This window comes from Onychomys torridus, chromosome 15 (genome assembly GCF_903995425.1).
Source record: "Onychomys torridus chromosome 15, mOncTor1.1, whole genome shotgun sequence".
Classification (NCBI taxonomy): Eukaryota; Metazoa; Chordata; class Mammalia; order Rodentia; family Cricetidae; genus Onychomys; species Onychomys torridus.
This window is the reverse complement of record NC_050457.1, coordinates 15428698-15444310: the sequence shown is the minus strand read 5'-3', so window position 1 is coordinate 15444310 and position 15613 is coordinate 15428698. Positions and strand designations below refer to the sequence as shown.

General features: G+C 44.1%; 1 protein-coding gene across 1 annotated transcript; it reads left to right on the top strand.

Annotated features, from left to right (window-relative positions):
* Positions 1–2730: 2730 nt before the first annotated feature.
* Positions 2731–14512, top strand: Zcchc9 (zinc finger CCHC-type containing 9). Its single transcript, XM_036207375.1, has 6 exons — positions 2731–2804; positions 4413–4822; positions 8850–9000; positions 9161–9253; positions 11295–11363; positions 12674–14512. The coding sequence occupies exons 2-6, from the start codon at positions 4439–4441 to the stop codon at positions 12790–12792; spliced, it is 816 nt and encodes a 271-aa protein (XP_036063268.1). The 5' UTR covers positions 2731–2804; positions 4413–4438; the 3' UTR covers positions 12793–14512.
* Positions 14513–15613: the final 1101 nt, after the last annotated feature.

Below are 15613 nucleotides of genomic sequence, written 5' to 3'. Positions count from 1 at the left end.
AACTGGGTAATATTTAAAAAGAGGTGTTTTACAATTGTTTTGTATGTTTATATACTTCATGTTACATACTTTGCATGTTACTTCTTATCATGTATCCTTTTTAAGATGTCATGGTGGCTAATCTTGGTTGTCAACTTGACTACAGCTGGAATTAACTAAGTGACTGGGTATACTTGTGAATGATTTTTTTTTAATTAAATTATAAAAAGTGGGAAGACCCACTTTTAATATGGATTTTTAAGGTGGGAAGATACACCTTTAATCTAGATCTTTTGAGGTGGAAAGATCCACCTTTAATCTGGGCCACACCTTTCTGCTGGTAGTTTGTATAAAGGACATAAAAGAAGGAAGCTTGCTCTTTCTGCCTAGTCGCTTGATGGCAAGTTCATTCTTTCACTGGCATTGGAGCCTACTCCTTTGGGATTCCAGGGTACACTAATGATCATCTGAGACATCCAGACTGTGAACTGAGCAACTACTGGATTTTTTGGACCTTCTTTTGATAGACAGTCATTGTTGAACTAGCTGGACCATATCCTGTAAGTCATTCTAATAGATCCTAGGTGTGTGTGTTTGTAAACATACAAAGTAATTCTCAAACATCTCTTTATCATATATATTATATGTATATTCATTCTATCAGTTCTGTTTCTCCAGAGAACCTAATAAAGATGTTTTACAATATGAAAAATGAAGTTTGTCTCTTGATAATGAAACCCTTGGCTCCTCACAACATTTCCCTAACATTTTGTGATGAAATAATGTATTTATACCAATAAGAGGGAAAACTGAGTAAAAAGATAATCTCTTGAATTATAAGTAAATACATCCCTTAAGTCTTACATTGGCATGAATAAAGCACATTTAAAATGAGTTTAAGTAAGCAATGCTCTGTAGTATTTGAAATAGTACAGCACACAACTACAGCCTGAGATTTTGGTTCAAAGTTTCATTCTATTTCTTATTGGCAGTGTGACTTGACTTTAGCTCTCTGGGTTAATGTCCTTGTTGTTAAATGGAGAAAGCAATAGCTACCTCTCAGGATACTGGGGAGGTTAGTTAGGTCAGAGACATAGTGTATCTATCTCATGTAGCACTAGGCACCTATAAGACACTCAGTAAATAGAAACTATTACTAGTAAGAACACTAACGTTTCCTCATGAACCCCAAAGGATTTAGTCTATGACCTGCTTACTCAACTACTAATCTTCATCAAAATAGAGATGTCCCCTCACCTCCAGAAGTCCCATCTGCAAGGAAATGCAGCATTAAAAGGCCACATTTTCATCGACTGCGCCATCTAGTGGTATACATTATGTTCAGGGCTAGGCACCCACAAAAAGGAAAACTTCACACTGAGTTGAAACATCAGTAGGCTGGAGCCAACAGCTGAAGTCAGAAAGGTAGGAGAGTTATCACACATCTTTTAAGCAGCTCGCTTCCCAATAGCAAGGGGTAGCTTTTGTATTTTAAAACTTTCTAGTATATTTGTGGCATTTACCATACCAAATCCCACTCTTTTTACCACATTGATTTTTCCTCTTAAGGAAAACCGAGTCCATTTTAGTAACAAATATAGTAAGGAACAAGAATAAATTTTGTGGGGGCAATCAGGACACAATAACACTTATACAAGTCATGTGAAAAGTGCCATCAAAAAGTACAGCCTGTCACACAGTCTAGTGTGAGAAGACGTTTGGGAGGCTTAGATACGAATAAAATATTGCAAGTCTTGAAAGAGAATGTAATTGAAAAACCGGAGTATTATGCAAACGTGTAAATCCTGATGCAAAACAAGTACAGCAGCCACGTAAGAAAATGGGGGAGAGCCTCTGTACAGAGCTCAAAAAAGACCGCCAGTGCATGGAGGTCAGACTAGTGAAGTTGGCAGGCACTTAACACGTGCTCACGAGTTTGAATGTCATCCCAACAGTGAGAAGATGGAAGGGTGTAAGCAGGAAGGCACCAATTTGATTTGGCACTCTAATTTACGTTTTCAAAAGTTCACTTGTGGGAAATAATTTAGGCAGGGGGCAAAAACATCTACCCAGATGAGCGGCGGTAATTCGGGCCAACACAGTGAAAGCTGAGAAAAGGGGAAGAGGAAGTCGGAGATAAAAGGCAAGTAGAGGCAGGGACAGAGAGGTGGAGACATATTTAAGAGGCAAATGGATGAGGATGGCGAACTTAATGGATAGACAACGCCCTTTCTCACCGAGCACAAGTGGCTGGAGGTGCTTTCCTGGAGGGACTAACAGGACGGAGGACTAGACTTTTCTTGAAAAGGGAACTTTGATCACAAAGTGTGAATGTTCCAGGCAGGACAACCACGAAGTACCACTCAGAACTAGCTCCAAAGGTCTAATGCAGACTAGTACCCCAGTGACACTCCTGCTGCACTGATACCTTCAGGCTTGCAATGCCCTGGGCTCTCTCCCCCACCCCAGCCAATTTCACTGTGTTCTGAATTTTCCAAATCCAGTGCAAAGGACATTTTAAAGAAGACCTTCCTCCCGGCAGTCCTTTTGTCCGTCTCTCCCTCTAAACAGCACATTCCCAGACAGCACAGACTGAGCGTCCATCTGCGTGTCCCGGGAGGCCAGTGCAGCGCCCTGTAAACACCACAACCCACCAACTTACACCAGCCACTTTCCGGGGCGGAACACTTAAACACGCTCCGCTCCACCCAGCCCGGGCTCGCCGGAAGTGACGCGTCGGGAAAGGTGTACTTCCGGTCTCCACGTCCCGGGGGGCCGGGCTTCTCTGGCTTGCTGTCTCAGCTGCTCTGGAAGACTCACACTGGGTAAGGGGCCTGGCAGGCGCCACAAGTTGGGGTGCACGAGCTTCGGTGCCGCCTTGGGCCGGCTGGAGCCGGACTCGTGCGGGAAGCGCGAGGACAGAGACTGGGGGCGGGTCCGATCGCCCAGCTCGGCTTTTGGGATCAGGCCGAGGGTGCCCGCGGGACGCGCTGCCGGGCCGGAGGTGGAAAGTGCAGCCGCCGGAGTGGGAGCATCTGGTGTCCAGCCGTGCCGTGTCACCCTCCTGACACCCCGAGCCTCCCATCCGGGGTGCCGGGAGGAGGATCCGCCCTCCAGGTGACAGTCACCGGGGACCAGTGCGCTGTAAAGTGACGTGCAGCGGCACTCACGGGCCCCGGAGGCATGCTGCAGACGGCTGGCGCCTACGCTGCCCAGTACACAGGATGCTGCCCTAAGAGAGGCAACTCCCGTTCTTTGATTGTGGCTGATGTTCTCATTCCCTGAAGAGGAAAAAGAACCGTTCTCGAAATTGCTAGGGAGCATGCAAAGTAAACTATTTGATTTTATGTTGTCACCAAATAATTAGTCTTAAAAAATAAACTACTTCTGGGCACTGGAGAGATGGCTCAGCGCTTAAGAGCACTGACTGCTCTTCCAGAGGACCCAGGTTCAATTCCAGCACCTACATAGCAGCTCACAACTGTCTGTAACTCCAGTTCCAGGGGACCCAACACCCAATGCCGAACACCAGTGCACATAAAGTGAAAGTAAATTAAAAAGGAAGAAAAGTAAGACATAAAAGGGATTAAAAAGACGTGAAAGTACTTTTTTAAAAAAAAACTACTCCTTTAAAAATGTGCCCATATATACTTTAAATGAAACCTATTTATGACTATTCAAACATTTTTCTTAAGGGTATATAAACAAGACTTCTCGGTATGAACATTGTTGTACAGTTTGAATCATTAAAATGGGATAGTTGAAAATGACTTAATACCGTTGGACTACCCATGGCAATCACCCTCATTAATAAGACTATCATGTGACTGCAAACACTTTATATGCTGCCTTAATTTATAAATCTCTCGGGAAGAACTATAAAGACCAACTTAAAGGACAAGACTTATGTATTCTTATTAACGTGCTTTGCAATTTGTCGAATAGAAATGGCAAACTAAGCAAGCAGTTTGGGAGAAAGTAGCTTGGGATTTAAAGGTAGGAAAAGAAATGAGAAGACCATTCACAGTATTTACATGTGATTTCTTTTTTTTTTCTTTCTTTCTTTTTTTTTTTTTTTTTTGATTTGAGGATCGAACCCAGGGCCTTGCACTTGCTAGGCAAGTGCTCTACCACTGAGCTAAATCCCCAACCCTACATGTGATTTCTAATTTAAAAATCATTTTTGGGCAAGTTACTTTCTAGTTTTAAGCACATGTATATGCCTTTTTCTTCAACTGGAAAGGAACTTCTCTGATCAATGCCAAAATTATTTTAGAGAAATGTCTTTGCAGCACACCATGTGTCGATGCAGATAACTAAGTAAAGAGTTTTAATGATTTAAAGTTTGAGATAGGAGTATTTTTGATAATAATGACCTGTCTGTATATCTTCAGCTTTCAATTAATTGAATACTACGTGTTCTTATCTTGCAGATTGGTGAAGTACCTCTGCTGAAACCATGACCAGATGGGCTAGAGTGACTACCTCAAATAATAAGAGACCCTTGTCTGCAACATCATGGGAGGACATGAAGAAAGGGTCTTCAGAGAGCCCAGACCACAACCTCCCAAAGCATAAACAGCGTCAAATCAGTAGGCTGTCCCTTAAAAATGATGCACCTCAAGGAAAACATAAAAAGAACAAAAAGAAAAAAGAGTACTTAAATGAAGATGTGAATGGATTCATGGAATACCTAAAACAGAACTCGCAGATGCTTCGCCATGGAGAGTTGATCGAGACAGACAGCCAGGAAGTACGGGAAGAAATCGCGGTGGCCTTAAAGAAAGACAGTCGACGAGAGGAAAGACGGTTAAAAAGACAAGCAGCGAAGAAAAATGCAATGGTGAGATCACTGGGTCTCTGTGTCGTTTATGTCTTTGTGTAGCTAGAAACTCGTCCATCCGCTCACACCATACATACTTTAACAGAGTCCTAGCGCATCTTTTTAAGGCTTGTGCTTTTTAGCCTGTGTACACACACACACTTAATACACTGGTTAGTTGTCATAACCACGCTACACAGATGGGCGTATTCCCATAGTACAGGGAACACAGAAGTCTGTCCAGGTTAAGTGCGAGCCACTTGGCCAGTGCTAGAGGTGAGATTCAAACTGAATTCAGAAGCTATGTTCGTCCTGCCGCTGTCTTCTGGTAGAACCTTTTCAAATAGCTGTTGAAAAAACCTGCTCGATAGCACAAATTAAAGATGGTGCCTGTTACTTGGAAGGAGTGGCCATTCTTCTGCTCTTATCCATAAAATATCCAGTCACGAGAAAGAGGTTGGGGCCATGTAATCCTCTCTACATGGAAGTTCAGGAATCTCCAAGACTTGTGTGTGGCAATGATAGGTTTCAGACGCTGAGGCAGCAAACCTCCCGAGGTTGGAGGAGGCCAGGCCCCTTGACTTCACAGCCAGCACTTGTGGCTTCCAAGCTCATAGCAATCCCACTGGGAACGGAATACAGTCGTCTGCCACCGTGCCTAGCCAACAGCCATGTCTGTGTGTACGTTTGTGCTCATGCACATGTTTGTGTGTGGTTGGTATGTGGGTGGCTGGAGTTACAGGTTTAGGACACCATGTCTAGCCAGAAGCCATTTGTGTGTGCTGCACGTGTATAAGCAGGCAAGTGCATGTGTGTGGAAGCCAGAAGACAACTTCAGGCATCCTTCCTCAGGCACCATCCACCTTGTTTTTGAGACAGGATCTTTTGCTAGCTCTCACTGTCCAGGAACTTTCTAGTTAAACTCTACAGGCTGGTCATCAGGCCACTTGCCTCTCCAGTAGTGGAATTCTAAGCATGCTTTGCCACACTTGACTTTTTTTACATGTGTCTGAGGCTTGAATTCAGGTTGTCACTCATGTGTGGCAAGCACTTTACTGACTGAGCCATCTCTCCAGCCCTAAAAGACATTTTTTTGAAAGTACGTTTCATTTATCTTACCTTATGTTTGGTTTTTTGCTTTTCTTTTCTTTTTTGAGAAAGGGTGTCACTGCAGCCTTGGCTGGCCTAGATCTGGCTCTGTAGACCCACTGGCCATGAAGTGACAGTGATCTGCCTACCTCTGCCACCCAAGTGCTGGAATTAAAAAGGGTGAACATTCTACCAGAGTGTAAACCCCTGATTTAATCTGATGATGATAATTGAAAATAGAGTCTTCTCTCATACAATACATCCTGATTAGTTTCCCCTCCATCCACTCCTCCCTACTCCCCTTCCCCTTCCTTCTTCCCCAGATCCACTCCCCCTCCATTTCCCTTCAGAAAAGAGCAGGCCTCCAAGAAACAACAACCAAACAAGATATGATAAGACAAGGCAAAGCCCTCATTTTGAGGCTGGATGAGGCAACCCCACAGGAGGAAAAGAGTCCCATGCGCAGGAGAAGAGTCAGAGACACACCAGCTCCCACTGTTAGGAGTCCCACGAAAACACCGAGCTGATAGTTGTAACATATGTTCACAGACCTGTGCAGGCCTCATGTTCACTGCTGCAGTTTCTGTGAGCCTGTGTAAGCCCTGCTTAGTTGACTCAGTGGGCCGTGCTCTCCTGGTGTCCTCCATCCCCTGTGACTCCTACAGCCTTTCCTTCCCCTCTTCCACGGGGTTCCCTGAGCTCCAAGGTCAGGGGACCTCATGGAGACTTCCAATTTAGACTCTCTCTCGGCTTATGTCCGGCTGTGGGTCAAATAAACTTTTCTATTTATGGGTGTATTGCCTACATGTATGTCTATGAACCACTTATATGCCTGGTGTGCCTGGTGGCCTGGGAAGCCAGAAAAGGGCATCAGTTCCCCTGAACTGAAGTTACAGACAGTTGTGAGCCCCAACCCACTCTTGTGGGTGTTGGAAATCGAACCTGGGTCCTCTGGAAGATCAGCAGTACTCTTAACACCTCTTCAGACCTAATTCCGAAAAGAGACATTGGTTATCATAATGCCAATTAGAGTATTTTGTGTACACACCACCCATGTAGACAAAACCTTCAATATTATTTAGTATGATGTTTGAACTTTTAAAGTCTTTTCAATGTAAGAAAATAGTTGCTTTTATTTCAGTGGTTTTTTTAAAATAAAACACAATTAAAATTAGTGATGGTGGTTTTTGTAGCTTCTGATTAAGTCTTGTCTTACCTTTGCTTGTAGTTTAAATGCCATTCTGCTGCTTTGGGCCATTTTCCACTTACATGTGAGGTAGATTGTTAGAGTCATTAGGTTTTTGTTTGTTCGTTTTGAGATGGGGGCTTGCTGTGTAGCCCTGGCTGAGCTGGAACTAGTTATGTAGACCAGGCTGACCTCAGACGTAGGTGACTTCTTGTCCATGCATCCTATGTCCTGGAGTTGCAAACATTCACCACCACATCTGACTTCCAAATGACTTGAAATGGTTTAGATTTCTTCCATAGTCTGTAGTTCTCAGAAGAGACCTATTTTTTGGAAGTCATGCAGTCTGGTGATGTTTTGAATAAGCTGATGCTCTTTAGTCAATGAAATCTCTCAGTGTAACTGTAGTGGACAAGCATCTACATGTGTTGTTGGCATGTCCTGGAAACAAAGTGAGATGGATTTCCTCTTCCCATAGTTTACCTAATTGCTCTTGCAACATCTTAATATTTCTGCCATTTAGAACTTGTGTTTTGGATGATAGTTCTGACCCACCACATACTACTGTTTGGAGCCACTATCAACCGCTCTTGCATAGTCTTCAAATTTCCTTTCTGCTAGTCACTTTAGTAGAGCAGCAGGTCAGTGAGATATATTGCTTTTCCTCTTGTGCACTGTTGGCTGTAACAGGAGTGCAGTCTGCCAGGACATCAGGGTCTTCTGGCCTCACCAAACAGACTGTGACTTCACTTAATACTTCTCTTCCATCCAGTCCCACACTCCTGCTGAGCAAAACTCAGGCCATTGCTTCATGGAACTCAGAAACTTCAGGAAACCCCCACCATGTTTGGATGGACCTTCTATCTATAAAGAAGCAGAATCAGGCAGTACCAAGTATGCTGGATTATCATGGCCTCGTTTTTTGTTTTTTTTTTGGTTTTTTTTTTGAGGCAGTTGGTTGCATAAATCTGTTCGTATTGGCCGTGCCACAGGATTTGGCTGGTGATGGTGACGTGACCTTTTCTTTCATGAGATTTGTCCAGATGTTCTGTTTATGTGAGCAGGCAACCATTCTAGTGATTTCCTGACCTCTCCATTCTTATGGGCAACGTTAGGCCTGTCCTGGCGAGGCAGAGCAGTGGAATGGTCCTCAGTGCTATCCTTGGCACTGTGGGTCTCGGATGCCATAATCTCTCAAAACCCACACCTTAAAGATGCTTTGGTGCCTCCCAGCACTGATGAACCTTGGCTCCTGGCCAGCTCCACTCAGCCATTCGAACGCAGCCACCTGCTTGACCTTCTCAGGTAGCTCAGATCCTGTGATATGAATCATAGTGGAGACACTGAACCCAGCTTCAGTCAACTATGTGAAATTTAAAAATACAGGTAGTAATTTGAGTGATCCTTTTTCATTGTTTGACTCCTACAAAGGCCTATCCCCCAAACGTACACTTTGTTTTCCCGTGCGGGCATCCTTAGTAAAATATGTATGATCCGTATTTGTTCAGTTCATATGAGCAGTTGCCTCCTACAAAGCCATTTATAACTCTGTGTTGGAGACTAATGGATCAACGGGGTAGTTATCAGAAGCATTTAAGGTGCTGAAATAGAAAATGGCACCTGGCCATTTGGGGTATGGAAAGCACTTTATTCTACAGATACAATGTTCATGCTTTTTCTTTTAAACTTTAAAATGCAAAGTAAAGGTAGTTTTGATGAAAGCATGAGCGAAAGCAGCTTTACCCCATGGAAGCTCACGTTTTGTCTCCTCAGGTGTGTTTCCACTGTAGAAGACCTGGCCATGGAGTTGCTGATTGCCCGGCTGCACTCGAGAGTCAGGACATGGGCACTGGCATTTGTTACCGCTGCGGGTCCACAGAGCACGAGATCACCAAGTGCAGGGCCAGCGTGGACCCCGCGCTCGGTATGTTCTCTTGGGTTCTTGTTTGGTGCTGTGGAAAGGTAACTGTGAAACAGGCAACTTGGTAAAAAGATGTATTTTCTGTGTATGGCATTTTAAAGTAATGTGAATTGTACGACTTGTCGTATACTCAGTACACTAATGGGAACATTGATTCTTACAGGTGAATTTCCTTTTGCAAAGTGTTTTGTCTGTGGAGAAGTGGGACACCTGTCCAGGTCCTGCCCTGATAATCCCAAAGGAGTCTATGCTGATGGTGAGTGCCATTGCCCTGTGTCTGAAATGTGCACATCGCTCAGAACTATGATCTGATTTTTTTTTTAAAATCTGTTTTTAAATACATTCTTGAATAGGTGAAATGCTGAATACCTTTACCAAGTACTGTTCTGTGCTGGGCTATTTGTGTACTATAGTTTAATTTATTGATAAATCAGGAAAAAGCTAAGGGATATCTTTCAAACTACTTGATTGAGCATTATTTGTGAGAATATATTAAATATCCATTGGTGTCTAATAACAACAGAAGTGGACAGAGTATATCTCAAATTAGTAAAAGATTTGAAAAGATGTGCCATGCGTTAGTGCCATCCCAGCATGCCATTCTGCTGGAGTGTGGTACACGCTGTTCTGTTTTGTTGTGATAATTGTTTCTGAAGGTTTTCCTTAGGCATGACCTGGGGCTTCGTGTAACTTTCTTGTCTGTGTATCAGTTAGTGCCTGAGGCCTGCAGGAGGAAACTGTCTCTATTACAATGGCTGGTGCCGCTGGACCCTTGGCGTCTCGGTGTCATGGCTCAAGGTCTCCCTCCTCAGTGTCATGGCTCGAGGTCTCCCTCCTCAGGGTCCAGTGGGAAGATGTGGTACTTGGAGTCAGTCTCACACTGCTGTCCAGTGGCAGGTCCCCAGCCGGTCACGGAACTGTCCTTGTCTCCAGTGGGAATCACTGAACAGTGGGAATAAGGAAGTTAGATTTCGTCAGTTCTAAGATGCATTTTTTTTTTCATTTTTATATCTGAAATCAACTGTCATACCATCGGTGTGTCCTTCATGATTGGTGTCTTTTTTGACTTTCTGGAAGATGTGTAAAGTAATGACAGTCCTTACAATCAGTGATGTTTGTTCACGCTGACCCTCCAAGACTGCTAATTAAGTTAACCTTGAATCAGGGGTAGGGTCAGCGGCTAACTGACTGGAATTAACCATAGAGGTATGGAGGACCCAAGGAGCTGGATAGAGAGATGCACAGGAAGTAGTACAGAGGGACTTGGACTTGGAGATTTCGCCAGGGAAATCTTCTGATCTGGGAAGCCTGGAAAGATGGGATCTGCTGATGGTTCCTCTGCTGCTCTTTGGATCTCCCAGGTTTTTACCCCAATATCTGACTCCCGAGTTTTAATTAATATAGACCAAGTTAGGTAAACACATCAGTGGTGTCTTAGATCTGCTCAGTTATGGCCTTTATCTGCTTTAAAGTAAATGCATCAGTCAAAGGCCTCTTCTGTTCTCAGCATTGCGTCAAGAAGGGTCTTGGGCCTGGAAAGCTGACTTGTGAATGAAAATGGCTTGGCATAGTGAGCAGATTGGAGAGTTTTCATTGATGTCTTAAAGCAAGAGGCGTGTATCCCATACATGTGAGACAGGTTTGCATCCTGTGGGGACGTTTTCCGAGTTGACTCTTCACACAAGCGTGATTATGAGAAGCCCTGACTATTATGTGAAAGCCCCATTGTGGAAACCACATGTGGTAACTCGCTGTCCTCCAATGTTGCTTAAATTAGACAGACAGGGGTGTGTTTTCAGGTTAGCAGGACTGGCAGATGGAAGGCACAGAACCAGATTTCCCAGAAGTAATGACTACCCCATCTGACCCATCTAGTAGAGCAGTGGTGCTGACTAACCTTTTGGGGGGCACCGCTTGCTGAGAAACTGATAGAGATGTGGGCATCCTTCTGTGTGTTGGGGGAGGTGTGACCCTATACAAGTTTGGTTTCCAGGCGAAGGCTCCACACCTTGACCTTCTTTCCAGGAGTAATCTCTAGACTTTGTGCCGTAGCTCTTGGAAAGATGACTTCTGTCTCCTGTGTCTCTTCTCCACTGCTCTCTTGAAGGTCAGGTACACGAAGCAGCTCCTGGAATTGGGGAATGGCAGAGGAGTTTTAACAGGTGTAACAGTACCCACCCAGCTTCCTGCCCCAGCTGCCTTTAGAGTCATCAGCGATGTGAAGACAAGAAAATGTTCCCCGGTATAACAAACCCTTGTCGGGATGATATAACACTCAATGGCTGTTCTTTTTCTAGGTGGCGGCTGCAAACTCTGTGGCTCTGTGGAACATTTTAAGAAAGATTGCCCTGAAAATCAAAATTCAGGTGAGCTCCTAGGCCTCCGTCTGTCAGGGAATTTCTCTCGGTGCTCACTGAGCTCCGTTAGTGGTAACTCGTGGAGGCACTGTTGACTGCAAACAACTGCTTTTGCCCACGCCAATGACAAGGCAGCACGGTCCTGAGTCCCTGGACTGCAGGTCTGTTCTCAGGGGAAGAGAGCTGGTAAGCTGCAGGACTCCGTTTTGAAAAGCATCTTACAAGTTTTTGTATTTGCTCAGAAATGGAATTAATTATATTAGAACTTACTTTGTTACTTACCAAAAAAGTATTGATTCCTAAGGTAAAACTACAAAATTAATTTTCAACACTCATAAGCCTGAATGTCCTCATGTGCTTTGCTTTGTGTGTTCTAAAATGACTATAACGCTGTTAAACTTATTAAAAATGTGTTATCCAGGCAGCATCTGCCTACTGCTTTTTTCTCTAGTGAAATATTAGCCCGGATCATTAAAAACTTCTAATGTTCACTGTTCCATGCAGCAGACTTCTAAGAAGGTAGAGATCATGATCCCCTTAGTTTGCCAGGATTTGAATAGAGACGGATGTTCTTGTGTTAATGAATGCAGAACAGGCCTGGGCAGGTGGCCCGATGGCATGTGGACCTGAGTTTGGTCCCCAGAACTGACTAAAAGCTGGCTGTGGTGGTTGTGGGCTTTAATCTCAGCACTGGGAAGGCACAGAGAGGTGGATCCCAGGGGTGCATTTCCTAGTCAGGCTTCATCACCGAGTCCCCCGTTCTTACTTTCTTCCGCTAATGTTTTTAAATGCGAAAGCCGGAGTTCTTGTTTATAATCTTGTCTAGAAGGAGATCATCTTTATATGGAGTAGGCTGTGAGATTGAAATGATGAAGTGGGATTTGAATTCTCCCTCCTGGGAGGATTGCCACTTCCCAAATGACAAAACTGACAAGCAGATGTTGTATAATTTCACAGGTGGAATCTTGTGCATTTAAAACTAATGCCTCCTAAGTCTTGCTGTTTACGGGCTCTTGGAATTCATTGACTGCAGTGATGAACTCTGGGAAAGAATGAAGGGGCTTTCTCGTCAGTTTGTGCATTGCGAAGTAGCTGCTGCATTTCCCTAATTGGGATGAGAAATTGCCTGCGGTACTCAGAAATCAAGGGTTCTAATCAATTACAGGATTGCTCACTTTCCTGCAGTGATGGAGGCTTCTCTCCTTGTGATTACGCATGTCAAAACTAGTTCCTCTGCTCAACCGATAGCACTCAAGTGGAAATATTTGATTACTGTTGGTTTTATATCTTGATTTTTTTTTTTTTTAATCCCTCTACAGATCGAGTGGTCACAGTTGGTCGCTGGGCAAAGGGAATGAGCGCAGACTATGAAGACATCCTGGATGTTCCCAAACCACAGAAGCCTAAAACTAGAGTACCCAAAGTTGTCAATTTTTAATAAGAATTGGTCCTGTTGTTAATCACCACCTCACTGTTACTTTCCAAAGTAGGCCTTTACAGGTTAGAGCCGGGCAGGCAAGCCTATATTACGGACACCACTCTGACCTTGGCGGAGTCAAGTTGCCTGCATTCTGTCTATCAAGGAGTATGGTGTGTGTGTGTGTGTGTGTGTGTGTGTGTGTGTGTGTGTGTGTGTGTGTGTATTAGATACAGATTCCGTGTAGCTCAGGTCCTGCCTGCCTCAGTGCCCTGGGTACTAGGGTTACGGGTGTGTGCCTAAGAACATAATTTAACAGTCAGAACTTAGACGTAACTAAGTGACTGTCATCTCTATAAATCTAAATTATTCATCAAAATTGATCACCCCTAAACAAAGCACACAGCTTCAAGTCTGTGAATAAGTAGAATTTTGTTATTCTTAGTTCAGAGTGTCAATTTATTGTAATAGAAGGTTATTTATATGTTGTCACAAAGTCTATCATTTTTAGTACCAAATAAAATCTATGAGCTGTTTGTCTATGGTGAACTGGCCATTGTTTGTTATTCTCATTTCAGAGTCCCCTTGGAAACAAGTCTTAATAGGAATAAACGGGGATCTGTTTAGTTTTACTACAAAGAATTAGAAATTACTAATATTAAAATTAAAGAGTACTTCAGCCTCACAGCTCTGTTTTGCCTTCAGTCTTTCAAGAGAGAAATTGTAGCCAAAAAAATAATGTGCAGTATTCAGAAGAGTGACGTCCCAGCGTTGTGTTCACATGCTGTAGATGAGTCAGGGTGTGATGGAAGGATCCCCATAATAGAGTTAGAACACTAATCAGAGACCCATTAGCTCCTTTGTCTGATTTGATGAATACATGCATATTTAATACATATATTCCACAAGCCCTGCCACGGCCATTGTGCAGTATAATGGAATGACTGGGGTTTGCGGGTTCCATTTGAAATTTTACCTGATTGAATCCATTTGTAACTGAAGGAAGCAGCTGTGATTAGTTACTGATGCCTCAAAAGCTAAATATTTACCAAATAAGAAAAGAAGCACTTTCTCTGTTTTCATGTCTGCACAGCCTAACAGTTTGGGTCTTAATCGGAGCTGTTCTTTTATTTTCAGTGAGAGGAAACATGCTCACAAAACAGTGCTCAGCATCCCAGAGCTGGAGGAAAGGAGCCCACTTCAAAGGAATTGCCAGCCACCCTGCTGAAGAGGGGCTAGTGCAGGCTGCTGAGCGCAGGCTCCTCCCCCTCGCTGGCCAGTTTGCCTTCCGAGATCAATTGGTTTAGGTTAATGGTTTAATCTATCAGGCAGTGGAAGCAGTAAAAAGAAATTACAGGTGCTGGAGGCAGCATTTTAAAAGTGCGCAGGAGCTACAAGGAGTGTCCTAGAGGCGGGAATGATGGGCGACCAGAGTGATTGGCTGTTCCTTGAACCAGGAGTGCCAGAGAAGGTTGGCATTGACTTTGTCTACCCAGTATGCGAGCTCTGCTTGTTCTCAGGCACTGAGCTTATGCCTATGAATAAACACAGCCATGTGCATTAGTCAGTGGGACTGAAGAGTGAAGTTGGATTAGGGAAAACACCCTGCCTGACTTTTACAGGGTAGTGGAGATCTAAACTCAATGCACAATATGTTTGTGTATATATTGTGGCAATATATATTTATCCATAATATATATTTGTGTGTGTGTGAGTGAGTGTGAGTGTGTGTGTGTGTGTGTGTGTGTGTGTGTGTGTGTGTGTTGAAGTTTTGAGACAGGGTTTCTCTGTGTAACAATTCTGGCTGCCCTGGAACTTACTCTGTAGATGAGGCTGGCCTTGAACTCACAGAGTCTGCTGCCTTTGCTTCCCAAGTGCTGAGATTAAAGGCATGGCGCCACCACTGCCCAGCTATTTGTGTGTATATTATGACTTCTAGTTTCGTGTTTTTGTGGGATTCCTGAGTGTGTGGACAAGTGGGTCTCTGCATCTGTACCTGTTTCTTGTGCCTTTTCTTGGGCTCTTCTCCTTGTGTTTGTTTTGCCCGATTTCAGTGTGCCAGTATTTGTCATATTGTAGTCTAATTCCGTGGAAGCCTGTCTGTTCTAATGAGAGACAGAAGGCGGACAGAGCTGGATGGGAGAAACTGGAAGGAGGAGGGGGAAGGGAAACTCATCAGAATATGTGAGAAAAAGATGATTTTCAACAAAAAGAAAATTTTAATGTATTAGAGAGGAAACACATCACCTACTGCCTCAGAGTACCAGTGAAAGCCAGGAGACAGCGTCTGACATCTGTGATGTGGGAAGAAATGTGGTTTTCAGTCTCAACTCTCTCCCATTGAGATTAAATGTAAAGAAGAAGAACAAATAAAATGGGACACATCCCCCAAAGCTCCTCGTAAACACTTCAGTGTTGCCCTCTGAGCAGAAGTGTTTGAGGAATCAGCGCAAACCAATGCAAAAGAGAGGTAGGAGCCTCCTGGGGGCTGGCGTGAGAGCCACGTGGTGGGAGAGGAGGACCAACTTCTGAGGGCTGCCTTCTGCTTTGTATGTGCACATGTACCCCACCACACACACACACACACACACACACACACACACACACACACACACACACGGAATCAAATGGATAAAAAGCCACACTGGTGTCAATGCATAAACTGGCATGAATACCGCTCTGAGTAATGCAAAGGAGTAACAGGGATGGACGTCTGTGCTCTACCCTACAGGACATGTGTCAGCTGCTCTTCTCGGTGGGTGCTGACCCTGACTAGAAGCCGCCTCTGGGAGACGGTTTATTTGGGCTCACCATTTGAGAGGATGCAGTCCATCCTGGCAGG